At 51.9% G+C, this 17,565-nt stretch overlaps 5 protein-coding genes across 5 annotated transcripts; 2 read left to right on the top strand and 3 right to left on the bottom strand.

Annotated features, from left to right (window-relative positions):
• Positions 1-3,438: 3,438 nt before the first annotated feature.
• On the top strand, positions 3,439-6,468 carry PFICI_04280 (uncharacterized protein; the record flags this gene model as incomplete). The annotated part of the gene is made up of 4 exons (XM_007832861.1): positions 3,439-3,676; positions 3,766-5,358; positions 5,420-6,094; positions 6,170-6,468. 4 exons carry the CDS (start codon positions 3,439-3,441, stop codon positions 6,466-6,468), a joined length of 2,805 nt encoding a protein of 934 aa, XP_007831052.1.
• A 648-nt stretch (positions 6,469-7,116) lies between these two features.
• On the bottom strand, positions 7,117-8,400 carry PFICI_04281 (uncharacterized protein; the record flags this gene model as incomplete). Its single annotated transcript, XM_007832862.1, has 1 exon — positions 7,117-8,400. The coding sequence occupies one exon, from the start codon at positions 8,398-8,400 to the stop codon at positions 7,117-7,119; it is 1,284 nt and encodes a 427-aa protein (XP_007831053.1).
• Positions 8,401-9,715: 1,315 nt separating this feature from the next.
• Positions 9,716-11,011, top strand: PFICI_04282 (uncharacterized protein; the record flags this gene model as incomplete). The annotated part of the gene is made up of 2 exons (XM_007832863.1): positions 9,716-9,805; positions 9,887-11,011. The coding sequence occupies 2 exons, from the start codon at positions 9,716-9,718 to the stop codon at positions 11,009-11,011; spliced, it is 1,215 nt and encodes a 404-aa protein (XP_007831054.1).
• Positions 11,012-11,579: 568 nt separating this feature from the next.
• PFICI_04283 (uncharacterized protein) lies at positions 11,580-13,121 on the bottom strand (the record flags this gene model as incomplete). The annotated part of the gene is made up of 1 exon (XM_007832864.1): positions 11,580-13,121. The coding sequence occupies one exon, from the start codon at positions 13,119-13,121 to the stop codon at positions 11,580-11,582; it is 1,542 nt and encodes a 513-aa protein (XP_007831055.1).
• A 1,049-nt stretch (positions 13,122-14,170) lies between these two features.
• PFICI_04284 (uncharacterized protein) lies at positions 14,171-17,143 on the bottom strand (the record flags this gene model as incomplete). The annotated part of the gene is made up of 1 exon (XM_007832865.1): positions 14,171-17,143. One exon carries the CDS (start codon positions 17,141-17,143, stop codon positions 14,171-14,173), a length of 2,973 nt encoding a protein of 990 aa, XP_007831056.1.
• Between the last annotated feature and the right edge of the window lie 422 nt (positions 17,144-17,565).

A 17,565-nucleotide genomic window follows, 5' to 3' on the forward strand; every position in this document is an offset into this window, starting at 1 on the left:
CTTCTTTTTTTTTTTGGTTTTTCTATTTTTCTTTTTTGTTGAAAAATCCCAAAAGGCGGGGAAAGACAAAGGGGGGTAGATTTTTACTACTGTAAATAGAGTAATTTTATCCAAATCTTGGTTTTTCAACAGTTTGCCCTCTGGGCATCCGTAGTATTGTCTAGGCTGGTTGATATTCCTGTAGATACCCCCTATCGCAAAGATTTGATGCGCCAATATTGTGGCTAGAGCGAATATCATGACAACAAGTCGACTAGCTGCCATTGTCGCACAAATACACGAATTTTGCAGCATTGCCATTCATAGAAAAGTATTGCTTGTTGATTTGAATCTCGAACAAACTCGGGGCTTGTATAGAGGTTATCATTTGACTGCACGTACCATATCAGGCAGGTAGGTGTATTTTCTTCCAAATTCAAGGGCCAAGCTGTCACAAAAGTCTCTACTCTGGTAAATGCTACAATCTCACCGACTTTGGGCAAATCAAGTCCATCTTGGCAAAGAGTATCACTGGGTCCAATTGACTGCACTCGTATGGGCCAGTCTGCAGCTCCAAGAGCGGAAAGGGAATATTTTAGCGAGCCCGAGGGTTGGCGTGCAGGGCCCAAACAATTGGGATCCGCAACGTCGTGTGGAAATGAAACTCTATGCGATTCAGCCTTGCAAACTCCATGTCCGCGTGCAGAATGTAGCATTCTGGGTCACGAGCGTTCAAACATGATGCAATGTCTAAAGAAACCCATCTAGGTAGAGGCTGGGGCTGAGGTTCAGCAGCGTGGTGTACAGCCTTGATGCTTCGCCCTTCTCGCTAATGTAAGGAAAAGCTTCTCGAAGTTCCGCGACAGGGACCCGTGGCAGGGGAATGGATGGTAATGGAGGGGTTGGTTGCGTCCAGTGTGAGACACACCCACGTGGGCAAAACTTTTCGCCTGGTCAAAGGTTTGGCAGGATGATTTACATACGTACCACGTACCAAACTACTGCTGGGGACTTGGATAAGTGCAAATGGCCCACATATCAAGCGACAACGTGCTTGATCTGGAAGAAATGTTTGGAGTTCACGAGCGGTATTTGCTCCGATATCCTTGTAGCGCTTTTACTGATAGACTGCTCTCAAAGGTCCACAATCTTGACTCGTGGAGACCAACCATTACTTACCAGGCCTACCAGCAGTTTATAAGGTTAGGTGCTGGAGAAACTAAGGCAAGTCTCTTGTTAATACATCCTTTGTACATTAGCTTATTAGTGGCCCCAGTGGCTTAAAGACAGCCCGCCAGAAGTGCCTTGTGTAACCAGGCGCAACACCACGACGAATATTATTTTTGCTCTTTCGCTCAGGAAGGATAAGATACTATTTCATATAGCGGATGACGACGCAATACTGATAATCAAAGAGGCTACTTTCCATCCAAGGAATATTATCGATAGCTGGGTTACATTTGGGTAAGAGAAGCCTACCAAGCTTCCGTTCTTGAGCCCGGCCGATGCTGTACGTACTCCCAAAAGGATCACCATGTCCAGCGAATTTCGGATACCGAAAGCGTACACGTTACACTGTTCCATCGTCTGCTCTCCAACGAAATGACCATGCTGTCTCGGGTTGGCTGGTTTGCGAGCGTGGCTTTCTGCCGCCCGAAATCACTCCCACAACGGTGTTGATGCCGAATAGACCGTACTTGGACGGGTTACTGCCGACTCCTCCGTCGGCCCATAAATTCATACTATAAGATACCCATCTTGGAGTTTGTTGAGTGATATAACTTTGGTCCTCATAAGAGTGGGCCACGCGGCCCTCTATTTAATTGTAGAAATAGAGGAACAATAGCCTCGGTGCCGAACAAGTAGGTTGGTGTTTTTTTCTTCAAAATGACGATAACCAAGGCCAGTCATTCACCCATTAATAAATGTATGCCTCGTCTCGCCATAGGTAACACATCTAGTCAGCGCATCCCGCGTTGTTTTCCAAAAGCCACTCATCAATTAAAGTTCAGTCAGCAAATGTTGTCCGACGCAAGGGCTCATCATGGCAATCTACCAGTAGAACGGTTCGTTCAGGGACCGCACCTGGGGTAATTTAATCGCAATAGTTATATGGATGAAAGGCGCGCGTAGCCTAATCAATGAGAGGGGGAATAAGGCGCCTCGGCTACATAGCACTAGTTAGACGAGATTCGCCGAGCGGAAACGATCATGTTGTATTTTCTTGCCTGCCCAATTGGCATCGCCCCCAGCATCCTGAATGAGCTTTACCCCGGGAGGTAGAGAGAGAGAGGATGGGGAGAGGAGGGCGAAAAAAAAAAAAAAAAGAGAGTGAGCCTTGTCTCTTGTTGGTCCTAATATTGCCGCACAGCTCGAGACAAGGTTGCAGCAGAGCCACTCAGCCAAGTGGTCCTATTGATGGGCTTGGCGACGCGCTGTGCGGCACAGACGTTGACACCCTACAGGCTGCAGCCCCTCGCCAATCGATGTGGGATGAATGGATTGATAGCCAGTGACTGACTGCACTGCCCTTTGGGCTCTCATCAAGTGCTGCGGGTTGGAATGACGGGAAGTGCCCAGCGCAAGCAAGCATTTACCAAGAGAGGAAGAGATAGATGGTGTGAAGGGACCCGCACCGACGGGCTAGGAACGACCATTCAAGTCCCTTGTCAACTTGATCCGGGGTGCGACCCTGATCGCCGCCAATTGACTTGAGAAGCTTCTTCTTTTCCCTCTCTTCATTCCACACTGATGTAATAAAGGCGCGCAACTGCGGGAGGGAAATGTGAGGGTCCTCTATGGTCGCACCAGCTCTCTTTTGTCCACATTTCACAACATCTGCCAAAAGATATTACCCACCAAAGACTGAGGCTGGTGCCTGGCTGACAGCCGCCTCACGGGAGCTCTCCTCTTTTTGGTCACCCAGGTGCTGTTCGTTCAACTCCTACCACTTTTACAGGGCACTCTTCAGCCTCTCTGCAAGTCAAGGTAGTGACCGACTGGGTTGTATGTATGTGACGCACCTAGGTTGGGGACTCTAGGGTCTCTTGTCTGTTGTTGGGTCACACACCTTTCGCCTCTCTTCTTTCCTTACTTTGCTTTCCCCCCCCTCGTTGTAAGATTTGCCAGTCTTCTTTCCTCTGCCTGGTCTACCATACACTTTTCCATTCCAAGAGAGGCGCAATACACGTGTAAAGAGGCATGACTCGGGATGAGGGTTTTGATTTCATGAGCGACGACGACGACGACTTACACGCGCCCTCCGATTTGGCTCCGCACTATAGCGCCGGCGCCTTGAGAGATTACAGCAGCACCGGCTCGTATAGTATCCCGTAGAGATATCGCGCCTTGACCCCACCACCACCACCGCCAACAATAACCGACGGCGAAGCAAGTCAGAAAACAAAGTGTTCCGAGGTCGCGCCTCTCGGCTTTCCTCACCTCTTCCCACTCACCAACATGGCAGACGAGATCGAGAGGCTCGTGTTGTCGCCGTTTCGGGAGATTGTCGAAAAGGCAAATCTCGCTGTCGAAAATGCCGATGCCGCAGACGACGAGCCGTCGGCGGCCCCAATGCGCAAGGCGGCGCAGGCGCTGGCAAAGGAGGGAGAGAGAGCATTGAAGAAGATTGAGCCGCTGTGCAACAAGAACCATGAAGAATATGCGAGCAGTTTCGTGGACGCAATGAAGGAACATGGTGAGTATTTTTGAACCGGCTTTATTGTGCTAGTTGTCCCATGTTTTCCGGATTGAGGATCAATGCTAAACTATGTACTTGCTTGTCAGAGGAAATTGCACAGTTCCGATCTGAATTAGAGGATCTATTATGGGACTTTGACGATTTTGTCGAAGTCGATCAATTTGATGCTGACAAGTTTGATGAACTTCAAAAAGCTTCAAGGCGGGCCGCGCCCAAGATCGTGGACATATTAAAAAGAATCAAGCTTGTTGCGCCCTCCGCAATGCTTTCACCTTTGCTCGCCGAAGCCATGTCATCATCGTCAGGCCGTGCCAGCATCATTGTGGACTCGCCCATAGGTGTCAGCAGAGAGATGCAAGAAGTTGAGCAGCGACTGAACGACATGTCGGTCATGGGCAGCCAAGCTGGACCCGATTTGGGTGTGGATGGGACTCTTGGCAGCCGAGGCAACTCGCGGACGGCTTCGCGACCTCTTAGTGACCTGGACAGAAACAGCTCACATCATTCGAATCGATCTTCAGAGCCCTTGGGATCACCGCCCCGACCGCCGTCAACAGATCCGTGGAGAGTGGACCAGCTACCACCTCCTGTTCCAGACGCCTCCTCGCCCGACGATGGTGCATCCATTGAACGCCGGGCTCCGGTATTTGGCGGTGATTCGCCCACTCTGCCACCAGCGGTCCCAACTGCCGCTTCAAGAGGAACTTCGGACAGCGGCCGGAGAGATACTCGGTATTTGAGCGCAGATACATGGCCGCCACAGGCAGCAACCGTTCGTATCGACCCAGATCCGTCGTACTGGCGGGATCAGGCACCGAATGGCCGTATGAGGGGTGACTCCGTATCCAACAAGAGCACATATGAGAGCCACAGACAAACGTATTCAAGTTTTGGCAGTGCCGAGCTCCCAAGATACTCGAGTCAATCCTATGATTCGATACCCGACGTAACCAGGTCTCCTCTTGGCTCTCCTCACTTTGGTAATCCCTCCCCAGCAATTCCCGAGGATAGTGCTGTCGACAATTATACTCACCGGCCTGGCCATAACTCAGGAAATCCCATGAACTTCCCCCCTCGACAGGCTTCCTTGGCAGGCAATAACTCGCATCCGGTCCGCGCACCCTCCATGGATTCCCTCAACAGCTCAATATTCGACGTCGTGGCCGAATACGGATCCACCAGCCCCGTTGCCAGCACTCAACGTACTTCATCTAACATGTCCACGACGCCCGGAAGCCCATACTCTGCCGGAGGACACCGACCGCTATATTCGACTCCGCCACCAGGTTATAAAAGCCCTTTGCACTCGCCAGTGGGAACGATCAGCAATAACTCTTCAGCCACCATAACTACACTTCATGCTCGACCTCACACGAGCGGCGGTATTAACAGGCCCCTACCCCCGACGCCAGATCCTGGTCTAATTCCGGTAGAATCAGAAATTCCCGAGAACCCTCAAATGCCCCCTCGACAATCCGATTGCAGCATAGGACCTCACTCCTCCTTCTATCAAATGAAGGGATTTTGCAAAGGAGCGGAAAATGTCATGAGAGGCGACCTCGGCTTCAAGAAAATCAAGCGACCTGTCGGTGGCTTTTCGCACACTACCGTGGCAAAGTGTACCGACTGTCTATATGAACTCGATTTTGCCACGGTCGAGCAAGATCTCAACAATGACTGTAAGATGCCTCAAAGAATTACATGCCGTGCATCAAACACTATACTAACCTAACCATCTAGCCAAGGGAAATTACACATCAGGCACAGTGGGTTTCCGGCTACGGGTCCTACAAAAGTGCCACTTGCCTATTCGGCACATTGACGAACAGCTCTACGGCTGTGTATTCTGCATCCACGACGGCAAGACCCTAGACGAGAGCGATGCTACCGTTTTTTTCAATCAAAAGCAGCTCTTTATGCACATGGCCCGGCATCCGCGACCACTACCCAAGATCCCGGGACTCACGGTGATTGAGGGGAGCGAAACGCCCGAGACCTTTCGGGACAACTTTGATCTGCACTTTGCCCACCCGCCCATGCAGTCCGTCATGGCGGGCATCGCGCCCGAGATCAGCAAGCTGCCGACCGCCGTGGCCACGGAGACGCGGAGGAACGCGCACGGCATCATGCGATCCCCGCCCGACCGGGGCGCCGTTCTCCAGTTTGCCGTGGGCGCCAAGTTGGTCGGCATCGAGTTCCCTGCCAAGTACGAGGGCAAATGGGGCATTGGGTGGCACGACGGAGTGCGCGCGGCTTTCGAGGCCGAGTCTGTTTTTCTGGACGCGCCGCCCAAGAGCGAGACGAGGATGCAAGGGACCAGTTCCATGCAGGCCGTTGCCAGATGGAAGTGGTCCCAAAAGGGCGAGGGCATGTGGTTGAAGTTTGACAAGGGGGACGTGATCAAGAATATTAGCTGTAAGTCAAAAACGTCTTGAACAATGATGATGACATGTGCTTGGAAATGTTTGCTGACCAAATCGTTTTTACTAGGGACGTATTCCGATCACTGGTGCTGGTCAGGCACCTCGGGCAAGGGCTGGGGCATCTTTCCACAGTCACACCTCGAACCGCACTCGCTCAAGATCGTGAGACCGGGCGAGGAGGCAAGCGTCAGCAGCAACGAGAAGAAGTCGGGTCTGAGTCTCTTTTCCATCAAGAGGAACACGGAGAAGAAGACGGACAAAAAGACTGGCGGACACGGCAAAAAGACCAACAGCCACAAGGAGGAAAAGGAACCCGGCCGTAAGTTGGCCGCCTCGGCCGTGTCCATCACCGCGGAGGCCTGGTAGTGGTAGCACAAAAGCTAAAAGTTTGCCCTTTGAAAATGTCTAGTCCGGCACTCCTGGGGATCGTATACGTGAGCCAGACGGCGACGATACGGATGGAACAACTTGACGGATATTCCATATTTCCTGGGATACGTCTAGGAAGAGTCTCATTATTGTTCTAGAACACTTAAATTTCATAGGCGCTGGTGTTGCTTATAGCCTCGATTATTGCGAGGTTGAGATCCTAAAGAGGACCTCTGTTTTGCGGATACCCACTGCCTGTTTAGCATAGTCTTATATAGACTCGAATGTAAATATTTCGAATCAATCTAGACTTGTTCAAAAGTATCCCTGTCCTATTTAACTTGCCGCTTGACTATTTTGTCCGAACAGACTGGCCGCGCTCTATAGGCAGAGCTTAGTTTCTATGATGAAGACGGTCAAAGGAACATGATCTTCTAAACCTTGTATGAGGGTTACACAGGCTGGCGACACACGCATAGCGCCGTCAGTATCTAATTTGCTTGTGTCTGTGAATATATAAATAGGATCGTATCGATATCTTTGCACACAAGGCAATCAGAAATTGGATATCTATACAAAGTACAAAACGCCGTGCCATGCATCATGTTCTCTAACCAGGGACACTTGTCCTTTCTCGTAATCTTCTTAAACCATAATCCTTCGGAGCCCCTCGGTGCCACCCAAAACTTTGCGGCCAGTAACGGCACATCTGCCCTCACCACTCTCCCATTGACCGGCCTTGTCCTGCATGAAATCTTCCTGTCTCGAGTGCGACCCTTCTACCCATCTGTGGATACACGAATAGCAGTACACCAGTCCCGTCTGGCACGCTGTCGCCGTCTGTATCTCATCTTCGCAAATTGGACACAGCCCAGAGTCCTCGGGAGCTGCCACAGTATAGATTGGTAGCAATGAAGTCGCTCCAATCGGAGCGTCCTCCACGCCGCCCTCCTTCTTGCCCTCGTCGTCTTTTGCTGCCTTGCCATTATCTGCTTCACCCTTTGTATTTGATTTCTTGGCCGACAGTCCACTAATGACTGGTGGCGGCAGCTCGAGATTTTCGGCCGCTTTGCGAGTCAGCTGCTTGGCAAAGTCGCTGGCGTACCACCATTCCAGAAACTTGAGCGCAAAGATACTCATGGGGAGAACCATGCTGAGACTACCCAGTATCCTTGGGCCAAGCGTTCTAGGATGGAACATGCTTAGCCCGGCCGCGGGAGGCAGGCCAGGCTTTGGCTTGCCCAACTCCTCGACGGCCCTGTAGTCGGCACCGTTCATCCGCCGTACTCGGGTGCCAATTAGCCACATGAGCGGGCTGTGGTACTTTGTCCCATCAAACAGATAGGCCAGATTGAACGCCAAGACAGCAAAGCAGTATCCGGCATGGACGCTGGGGTATATGTTTCGTATGAACCATTTGTAGTAGTGGAGGATCCGCTGCCTGACGGTCGGGTTCGCAGGCATGCGCGTGTAGTTTGCGCCAAGCAGGGCCCGGGGCGCCTCAATCTCGTGTGATTCGTCGAGCTTGCGCTTGAGGTAAGGGATACCGATAATGACGGCAAGATTCTTCCAGACATCGGTGGATCGCAGCTTGAGCGTCTCTCGCACGATACCGGCAGCGGCGGTCGAGGCCCGTGGGATCTCGGCGGCAAGGGCCTTTTCGCGCTTCAGGCCATAAAAGTGTTCGGTGAAGGAGCCTCCGCGGGTACGCAGGTAGTGGCGCTCGACAATGAGCATGACCAGAGCGTAGAGCTCGTCGAATGAATTAAGAGCGCGCAAGAGGTAGCGCGGATACCGCTGCGTCAGGACGGTAAGCAGGTATCGCAGCGTGGGCGGTAGCAGCGAGTTCAGCTGTTGCTCGGACAGGATCTCGAAGAGCGACGGCTTCTGATCGTCAAAGGTGCCCCGGAGGGCCGTGACGAACTCCATGGTGGTAACTGGCGCATACACAAGCGCTCAATTGATGTTGCAGCTGAAAGGGACGAGGGAATCTGTGTCACGAAAGCGGCATTGCGCCTTGTCGAGCCGAGATGCAAAAGTCAAGACACGGGATTTGTAGAGGTGACGTGACGTTGGAACGGCGCGCAGCCGGGGGCCTTTAAGAAATCTGGGGATTTATGCCGAGGTCCGCTAGAACTGCACCTCCAGGCTGTTACATAAGGCAAGGTGCCATGGACTTGCCGCTTCGAACTCTTCGGTACCGGTGCAGCTGCCACAGTCCAAGACTAAGTAAATAAATGAAAACAATCAAAGAGTCTGTCTTGAAATCCATCAGCAGAGGCTTGATACGTGGACACGAAATATAAGCATTTCCTGCGCATTTGTAAGTGGCAGCTTGATTTCATATCGACGGATTGCCTTACTCGAGCCTTGGAGTATCAATTCTTTTCGTCTTGCGATACCTGGCTAAATGTGGTCCAGAAGGAGACCTTTGATGTACCATTCGCACATCAAGGACATGTTGAGATTTATGGCTGCCGTGTCTGTGGAGGTAATGCACATGTATACCAGGTAGATACTTGCCAAGACATGTTATAACTAAAGTATTGCTGCCATGAGATCAGTTCCTATTGTCATAACTTTATCCAGCCTGGGTACGAACTAATGGTAGAGAAAGAATGGAGCTAGTTATCAATGAGGTTTTGACAAGCATTCAAAGACAAGTCCATTCGCCAAACAAACAAACATGAATTCTATGATCATGCCATCTCTTGCATGTGAGTAAACCTACTGAATAAGCTTCCCGGGCACGCCGCGGAAGCCCCAGCAAGCTCACAGATCGCGGGGCAAGACGTTAGCGATCCGTCCAGGGGAGCACCCGCACTATAATGAGACCAGTGGACCCCCCGCTATTGACGGACCCTGCGGCGGTCGTCGCATTGATTGTACCAGACGTACGTCAGCCTTAGACGCGTAAACGAAACGTACTTCGTGGCTTTTTCTGGTACTTCGTAATGAACAATACGTCGTCAATGGCCGATCAAGTCGCAGCAGTTCGCTTTCTTGCAGACTCATTCTCTTTTTCTTTTTCTGGTGATCCCTTGCAATAAATCTGAGAGAACTTGACAGATCAGTCTTGCAAACCTCCTTTGTATTTTCGGCCGAGCGCCGAGATCAATTGAATGTGCAATTGAGCTGCGCATCCTCGTCTCATCGTCTCCTTTCAACTCTCACCACACACGACGACCCATGCGCCTGTGACAAGCTGCACTCCGGGCGACTAATTGCCCGACCTTACACGACCATGGACGCTGTTTTGCGCTGGATCAGCGAGACGCCCAACGGCATACTTACTAGGATTGCCGTTGCCTTTTTGCTGGTCGCCTTCTTTTCCGTAAGCACAATCTACCTCTATCTGCCCATTGAATCAATAGCTCCCACTTTATACTAAAACAAGTGACTTTGGGGGAAATAGCTCTACGCCGGCCTACACCTCGTCGCACCCAAGCCCCGGCCCGTATACCCCCGCGAGAAACACTACAAGACCACGACTGGAGACGGAAAATGGGTTCTCAAGAAGCTGCCCTGCTGGCATGACCGCTGGCTTGCTGAGCGCCACGCCAGTGAGACCCGTACCAAGGATGACGCCGATGTGTACATTCCCGACACGGGCAACATCGAGCCCGCCTCCCTCCGCCTGAGCGTCGTCATCCCTGCCTACAATGAGGAGAAGCGTATCCTGCCTGCCCTCGAAGAGGCCGTCAAGTACCTCGACGCCAAGTTTGGCAGAGAAGTCGCTGCTGCCTCTGGGGTCATTAGCCCCACGACCGCTGCCCACCGGCGCATTAAGAATCCGCCCCAGGAGGAGCCGGCCGGCGGTTACGAGATCCTCATTGTCGACGACGGCTCGACCGACAAGACGGAGCAGGTGGTGCTCGAGTTCTCCGAGAAGCACGGCCTTCACGACGTCCTCCGCCTCATTAAGCTGGATAAGAACCGCGGCAAGGGCGGCGCCGTGACCCACGGCATGCGCCACGTCCGGGGCGAGTACGTGCTCTTTGCCGACGCCGATGGCGCCTCGCGCTTCAGCGACCTGGGCAAGCTGATCGAGGGCTGCGACGACGTCAAGGACGCTGGCGGGCGCGGCGTCGCCATTGGCAGCCGCGGCCACCTCGTCGGCAGCGAGGCCGTGGTTAAACGCTCGGCCCTGCGCAACTTTCTCATGCGCGGCTTCCATGTGGTCCTCATGATCCTGACGCCGCCCGCCACCTCGCGCCTCCGCGACACCCAGTGCGGCTTCAAGCTCTTTTCGCGCGCCGCCCTGCCCCACGTTGTCCCCTACATGCACGCCGAGGGCTGGATCTTTGACATTGAGATGCTCATGCTGGCAGAGTCGGCCCCCGCCGTGCCTGTCTTGTCCAACGACGGCGCTGTTATTGGCAGCAGTCCCGGCATCAAGGTTGCCGAGGTCCCCATTGACTGGCACGAGGTTGACGGTAGCAAGCTCAATGTCATTCAGGACAGCATCCGCATGGCCGTGGGTCTCGCCGTTTTGAGAGCTAGCTGGATGTTTGGTGTCTACAGAAGACGCCTTACTTGAGAGAGAAGCAGTCGTGCGAATCCAGCGAGAGGGAGACACAGCAAGGTTGTGATGGGAGGATGACAAGATACCCCGAAAAAGAATGTGATTGCAATGCACTGTATATTTGCCACGTAGCCAAACCAAAAATTGACAATTAAGAAATACCTGGAAGGAATTCAAGTGGTGAACAAAGAGTCCATGCTCGTTGATTGGTCTGAGATCTGTCTGACTTGTAGAAATCGATATGATGATTGAGTTTTTGTCTTGAAGATTATTATGATTAGGTCTCTTGGTGTATATCTAGTAGCCATAATAGGCTTTCTGTCTCTCTCTCGGTCTTCTCTAATTATGTACAGATTGGACTCAAATCCAATCCACATCCCAAGGGGATGAGCTTTTTCTGCCAAGGCAAACTGCTCTCATGCCTATCTTTTTTTGATCTCATATCCTTGACCCATAATGGCCGTCATCCGAATCTGGGGTATGTGTGTAATCATATAGAACGCTCATGGTTCAACGCATCGAAACAAAATCATCATCCACCCCGGCGCTTATTAATGTACGTCCAGTCATAAAAAGTCTAGTACTAGAAGACCTCCTTGTACATGACGGGCAAGAAGACGACACAGGCCGTCCAGAGCAAGCTAATGGAGTTGAAAAGGACGACAGGTATGTTCCACAGGCCAGTCGACTTTGCATCAATCCAGATGGCCAGAAAGGCTACCGAGAAGAAATGGTAGGCCAAAACGAGTGGCCGGTGGATCAGGCCGCCCATGAGACCCATGGGGTCCGAGGTAATGCCCTTCCTGAAGTAGGCAAAGCAGCCACGCTGCAATTTGGCAAGGTTGGGGTCCGCCGCGCTGAACAAAGAGTACAGCGCCTGAGCCAGCACGTTGATAATGGACGTCAGCGACTTGCGCTGCCAGTGAAACGTGTCCATGGCCCGCAGGACAGCAGCCGAGTCGCCCAGGTCGCGAATGTTGGAAGGGGCCAAGAGTTGGGAAAGGAGGACAACATCGTTAAAGGCGACAGTCATGCCGCCTCCAGTAAGCGGGTGACGCATATTCATGGCATCGCCCAGCACGAGCACACCGGGGTGTGATTGTTTGGAGGGCGGGAGCCACGAGTTGGGCATGGATTTTGGGATCTTGTTTTCCTTTTCAAGCGCAGCCTTGAAAGCAGGCTGGAGCTGTGGTGGAAGGTTTGGGATGACAACCTTTTCAATGTACCCACGGACGCCGCCGTTTGCTACCGAAGCCGCCGGGCAGTCGAGTGGGACATCAATGAGTGCGCGGGTCTCGTGGGTGCCAATCTGGTAACAGAGAACTGGCGAGGCATTGCCCAGTATGACATGGCCAAAGGTGGGCTGCGGTAGATCGGCATCAATCAGCTCAAGGGCATAAAACTTGGACCGCACCACTGGCGTCCGCTCAATGTACTGCTTGCGGAAGAGCGAGGCATAGCCATCGGCGATGATGGTCAGCTGACCAAAGAAGAAGTCGGGAATCTTTTTGCCAGTATCAGGGTCAAATGTGCGCGTCTCAACACCGAGAATCTCGGCGTTGTGCTCACCCTTGACCGTCGAGACGGCCTCCGTCTCTACCACGGTGATGTTGGGGTGTGCCAGACACGATTCTCGCAGCCTCTGCACGAATCGGCCGTGGTGAAAACTACGGCCCTGTGGTCTCGAATCCTTCTCCTTGGGATACGCCGAGCCATTGGTGTGTCCATTGGCGTGTCCATTGGCATGTCCATTTGCGTGACCGTTTGCCGATCCATTGGCATATCCTCCTGCGAGACCCTCGATCTTGGGATAGTTTATAACCACCTGCTCTCCATAGTATATCACATCGAAACCGTTGCAAGTAATGGCGTCGATTCCATCAAGACAGTGTCTCAGGCCGAGCTTGGTGAGAGCCTCGACACCACCCGGCTGGAGAAGCTCACCGACAATGCGATCGGGCTGCTTCATCCATCTCTCCAGCAGCAGCACACTGCGATCTTGCTGTGCCAGTGCATACGCGGCGGCGCAGCCAAAGACTCCGGCGCCGACAATCACCACGTCGGCCTCATGGTATTTTGTTCTGCGCTCAGCACGAGCATCTGTGTTTACCGTTGTAGTGCTCATCGGGGCCGTCTGGTGTTGAACAAGTAGGGCGGTCGGTGATGGTAGTAGGATGGGGCGCGTGGTAGGCTGCTGATGGCGGGTGCAGGAAAGTCGAGGTTGCAAGAAAAAAAGGTCGAGAATGTCAAGCGCCGGTCCTCTTTCACTAACTACGACTTTTTCCCTGTTGGTTGTACCCCAGAAACCAACGCGGTGAGGAAATTAGTCGTTGCAAAAAGTCGTTCGTGATGTCAGGTCCCAGTGGCACCAGAAGACCCAGCATCAAGTCATAAATCGCCTGATCTATGATCGAGCCATTCTTTGCCAATTCCTTCGATCGCCGCCGCCCGCCACCAGACAGACAGACCTACCAGACCCCCGGGAAGAGAAACTGACCCCTGAATTTCCCAGTGGGCCCCCCCGGTACTACTCGCGCCGCCGCGATTTTTTGGCCCCGCAGGCAGCTTTGGGGTCCAAATGTTGCCTTCCCAGACCTCCAACTTGAGTATTTTCTTTTCAATGATTGGCTTGAGGTATGTGACCAGAGGAGACTTCTCCAAAGGAAGTTGTAGTGAGTAGGTAAGTACGTAGTAGATAAAACATGTTTTCAACTCAATATCCTTCCACCATGACCTGGACCTCCTGGGCAATGGCAAGAAATGTACAGATTACCGCCACCAAATCATCGTAGTGGCAGACAGCAATACACTTACAAAGGTATAGCCTCTATGATTCAATCAAGGCCCACGGCAGCACAAACATCCGCCAAATCCATGACGGCTCGTGCGTGCTATAGCGTAGACTAGTGTTGATCAGAGCTTCATAGGGCAATGGTGCTTATTAGCAGTAACCACCACTTGTGACACGATTGCAGCAGACTAACAAATGGCTTCTTCCTTTGATCGACTATCATTAGATGAAAATGCAGAGTTGCCACATTAGCAAACAAGTACTTTTGACAAGGCCATGTATACAAGATGGGGCCCTGTCCTATCATACATTCTATGATACTGTACATGGCAGTAATGTACATGTTGTAAAGATACATGAAAGTATTTGTGTTGTATATACATCTAACCATATGCCTGGACGGAAGCCGGGGTTCGCATATCTGGAGCCAATGTCGTCTTCTCCATATCGCTGGCGTGGTTAGTTTGTTGCCCTCTATGACCGTGTTCCGTTCTTCCCAGGTCTATATTTCCCGCCGCATCGCTCATGATGCGGAGTGTTTCGTTATGCATTAAAGATCCAACCTGAATCGCTACTTTTCGCTGTTGCCGCGCCCTATCTATACCATCTTCTAGGATTTCAATGATCTCGTTGACTCGCGACGACGGGTTCCATTTCAGCATGTGTCTCCTTGTTGACTTGAGTAGATGAAATGCATGTTTGTCTGCTGCTAGCGGGCTAGACGGCAGCGACTCCACAACCCAGCGCAACCCGACCGGGTCGAGGGTCTGCCAGTACGCCGAGAGGAGAGCTCGCATGCTCTGCCGGGAAAAGCACGGGTTGGTGGCACCGCTCTGTTCCATGGCAAGCCTGCAGAATTCCACTGCCCGAGTATGTTGCTTGAACTGCGTGGACATGATAGCTGCATGTGTCATGACGGAGGACTCGATAGTCAGGCCCAGGGACTCAAAGCGAGTGGTGAGAGACTGCAGGTTTGCCATGACCTCTTCAAATGGCCCTCTAAACTGTGTGATTTGCGACTTGATGAGAATCGACGCAGCCCCGGTGATGTCATGGCCTTCGGCATATGTATCGCTGATGAGCTTGGCGGTGATGCTAAAATTCTCACCTTTACGCTTCAGTGATGCCTTGACAGCAACACGAAAGCACCTGGGACACCATGGCATACCAAAGCGTAGCGCACGCTTATAGATGACAACAGCCCTGACAGGGTTGCCGCGCAAGAGTTCCTCCGTCATGGCGTGCAAAACATCACGTTCGTTGGCAGACTTGAAGGTGTAAGGAAGTTTGCTCGGCGATGTCCCCAACGTGCCAAGTCTTTTTTTGATGTTGGTACCTGCGTAATTGCCTTCTTCCATTGCCGCGCCGTGCATGATTCGTGTAGTAGCGAGATCGACCGTTGCCAGGTCGAGTCGCCGAATGCGTTTGTAGACTCTCTGCAACTGCCGGTAGGGGAATTTCCACTTTAATCTCAGATTGCGGAGAATGGCATTGGTGAAAGCCGCATCCAGTTCAAGTCCTTGAGAACGGCAGTATTGAAGCCATGCCAGGAGTCCCTCATAATCGTGAACTTCGCCATACTTGTTTGCTACCAGTGTAATGACATAACGATGCAAGCGAACATCCATCTTCTCCACGTAAGTCTGTATGAAATCCTCTGTTTCGGCAACTGTGTGGCTGTCGAGAAAGACCTTGAGAAGAGCAACAAAGGCCTGGCTATAAGCTGCTGGCTGAGAACGAGCGTATTGCCTCATTTCGGAATAATCGAGGTAAACGTCGTCCCAGCACCCATGTTTAGCTTTCGTCAGGGTCATGCAGCCATTCAACCACACATCGTTCCGCATGTGTGGTGCCAGCTTGAGCGTTTCTTCGTAATAATACAAGGCAACCTGCGAATGGCCGTCCAACGCAGCGAACTTGACCATGAATTGATAAACGGATTCCGGATGTTTCAGCGTGCTCAACAAGCCTAAATTCACTAATTCGTGAAAGAACTCGTGAGATTTTTGGAGATCTTGATAACGATCCCAATGACTCTGCAATAGTCTCTGGAGCCATTCTGCTTTTGGTGTGAGCCCGAACCTACTGCATTGAAGCAAGGCCCGGGCAACAGGCTCTGCTCGGGCTCCCCGCATTGCCTCAACCGAATCCAACACACGGTTTACTGTCGTTTCAAAGGTCGTATATTTGGTTGCCGCTTTTGTAAAATTCAGTCTGAAGTACTTGATGACTGACTTGTGGTCTCCGTATTGGGAAAGTCGTTCGATAAACCAAGCCGTAAAGTCTGCAGTTTGGTCCAATTGTTTCAACACTCGCCAGTAGACTTGGTGAGCCTGCCGGATCTGGTGGTACTGGAGAAGTCGAGGAATGAGGTCTTGGGCAACTTGCGAGATTTTGTCAATATTTAGAGCCGGCTCATGCTCAAAATTTGCGACAAATAGACGAGTTGCCAAGTCAAGCTTCCCGGCTACGGCATCTCCATCTGCTTCAAGGTCTCTCAGCAATGAGTCAATCACTGAAAATGGATTATGGGCGTAAAATCTGGTCTCGTCGACCTCGCCGAATCCAACCACAACCCCGAGTATCTCCTGCGCGTCCTGCCAGAGCTCGTTCTCTTGACAATATGTGCACAGTGCTTCCGAGACATTGAGCCATTGTTCGTTCAGCTTTTCCTTTTGCTTTTTCTTGGAAGCGCCTCTCATTTTGGTACCAGCAATGAATGCTGCCTTGTATGTAGCAAGCATGCCAGGTTCTTGCAATCTGGTTTTGATGCTTGGAACAGGCAGGTCGAGGATTTCCGCAATCTTGTCAGCTGGAGTCGCACTTTTCGATAACCTTGCAGGCCTTGCCCAGCCGCCGCTGTCTGTGGATGTTGTGAGACCGACTGATGGCCGTATTGCATGGATGCGGGGTCCCGTTCTTTCCGACGAATTCATTCGCGGTTTTGGCCCATCCTGGGGGGCCAGCTGTTTGGCCTGATGCTCAGCGACCGAATTTCGTTCCTCCTTGTCTACGGTTCTGGCGTCTGTCTGCGTATTGCTTGGTCGTCGTACTTCTGTGGTGGCTCGATACTGGCCATGCTCGAGGCTGATCGAAGGTCCTGCATCATAATGCCAATGAATGTCCTGCCCAGATAGGACAGCCGCGTCTTCAACGGCCTGTCTGAGAGCCTCCGTGGCCCCATGATATTGTCTCGACGTCCTAATCTTCTTGTTGTTGTCGACCGCTGTCTTCAGAGTGCTGATTCGTCGCCTCCTGTCTTCCACAATCAGGCCGAGAGCACAGGAGCTGCCCAGAGCAAGACCTCGAAGAGCATGTATCGCGGCTTTCGAAGGGACGGGTACGGGCGGCGTCATGGCTATAACTCGTTTCCCTCGGCCATTGCGTGCTCGAGTGATATTCGGCTCAAAAGCTCGAGGCGTTTGGTGAAAGTTCGATAAATTGGTAAACGGCGCAAGCTTTCGCAAAACGCTTGGAACATTTTCTCCACATGCGCTATGGTTCGATGCTCTAAAGTCAGCTAAACGGATAGCATCTTGGAATCTATTTAACGGGGATAACGCTCAAGCGCAATATTCAAGTATTGAATATGCAACACCAATGCCAGCACCAGGTCCATGTATAAAGCAAAGAGACGGTATGTAGTTAGATCTCTGTTCATTTGGGCCACGACAAATTCCAGAGTGTCGAATATTTCGTGAGTATTGAATTGAGTTGTACGTCCTGTCGTTGACATCTGATGTACAGTGTAATTGCAAACGACAAACAGCGGCAGAGG

Source organism: Pestalotiopsis fici (assembly GCF_000516985.1).
Source record: "Pestalotiopsis fici W106-1 unplaced genomic scaffold PFICI_Scf_3, whole genome shotgun sequence".
NCBI lineage: Eukaryota > Fungi > Ascomycota > Sordariomycetes > Amphisphaeriales > Sporocadaceae > Pestalotiopsis > Pestalotiopsis fici.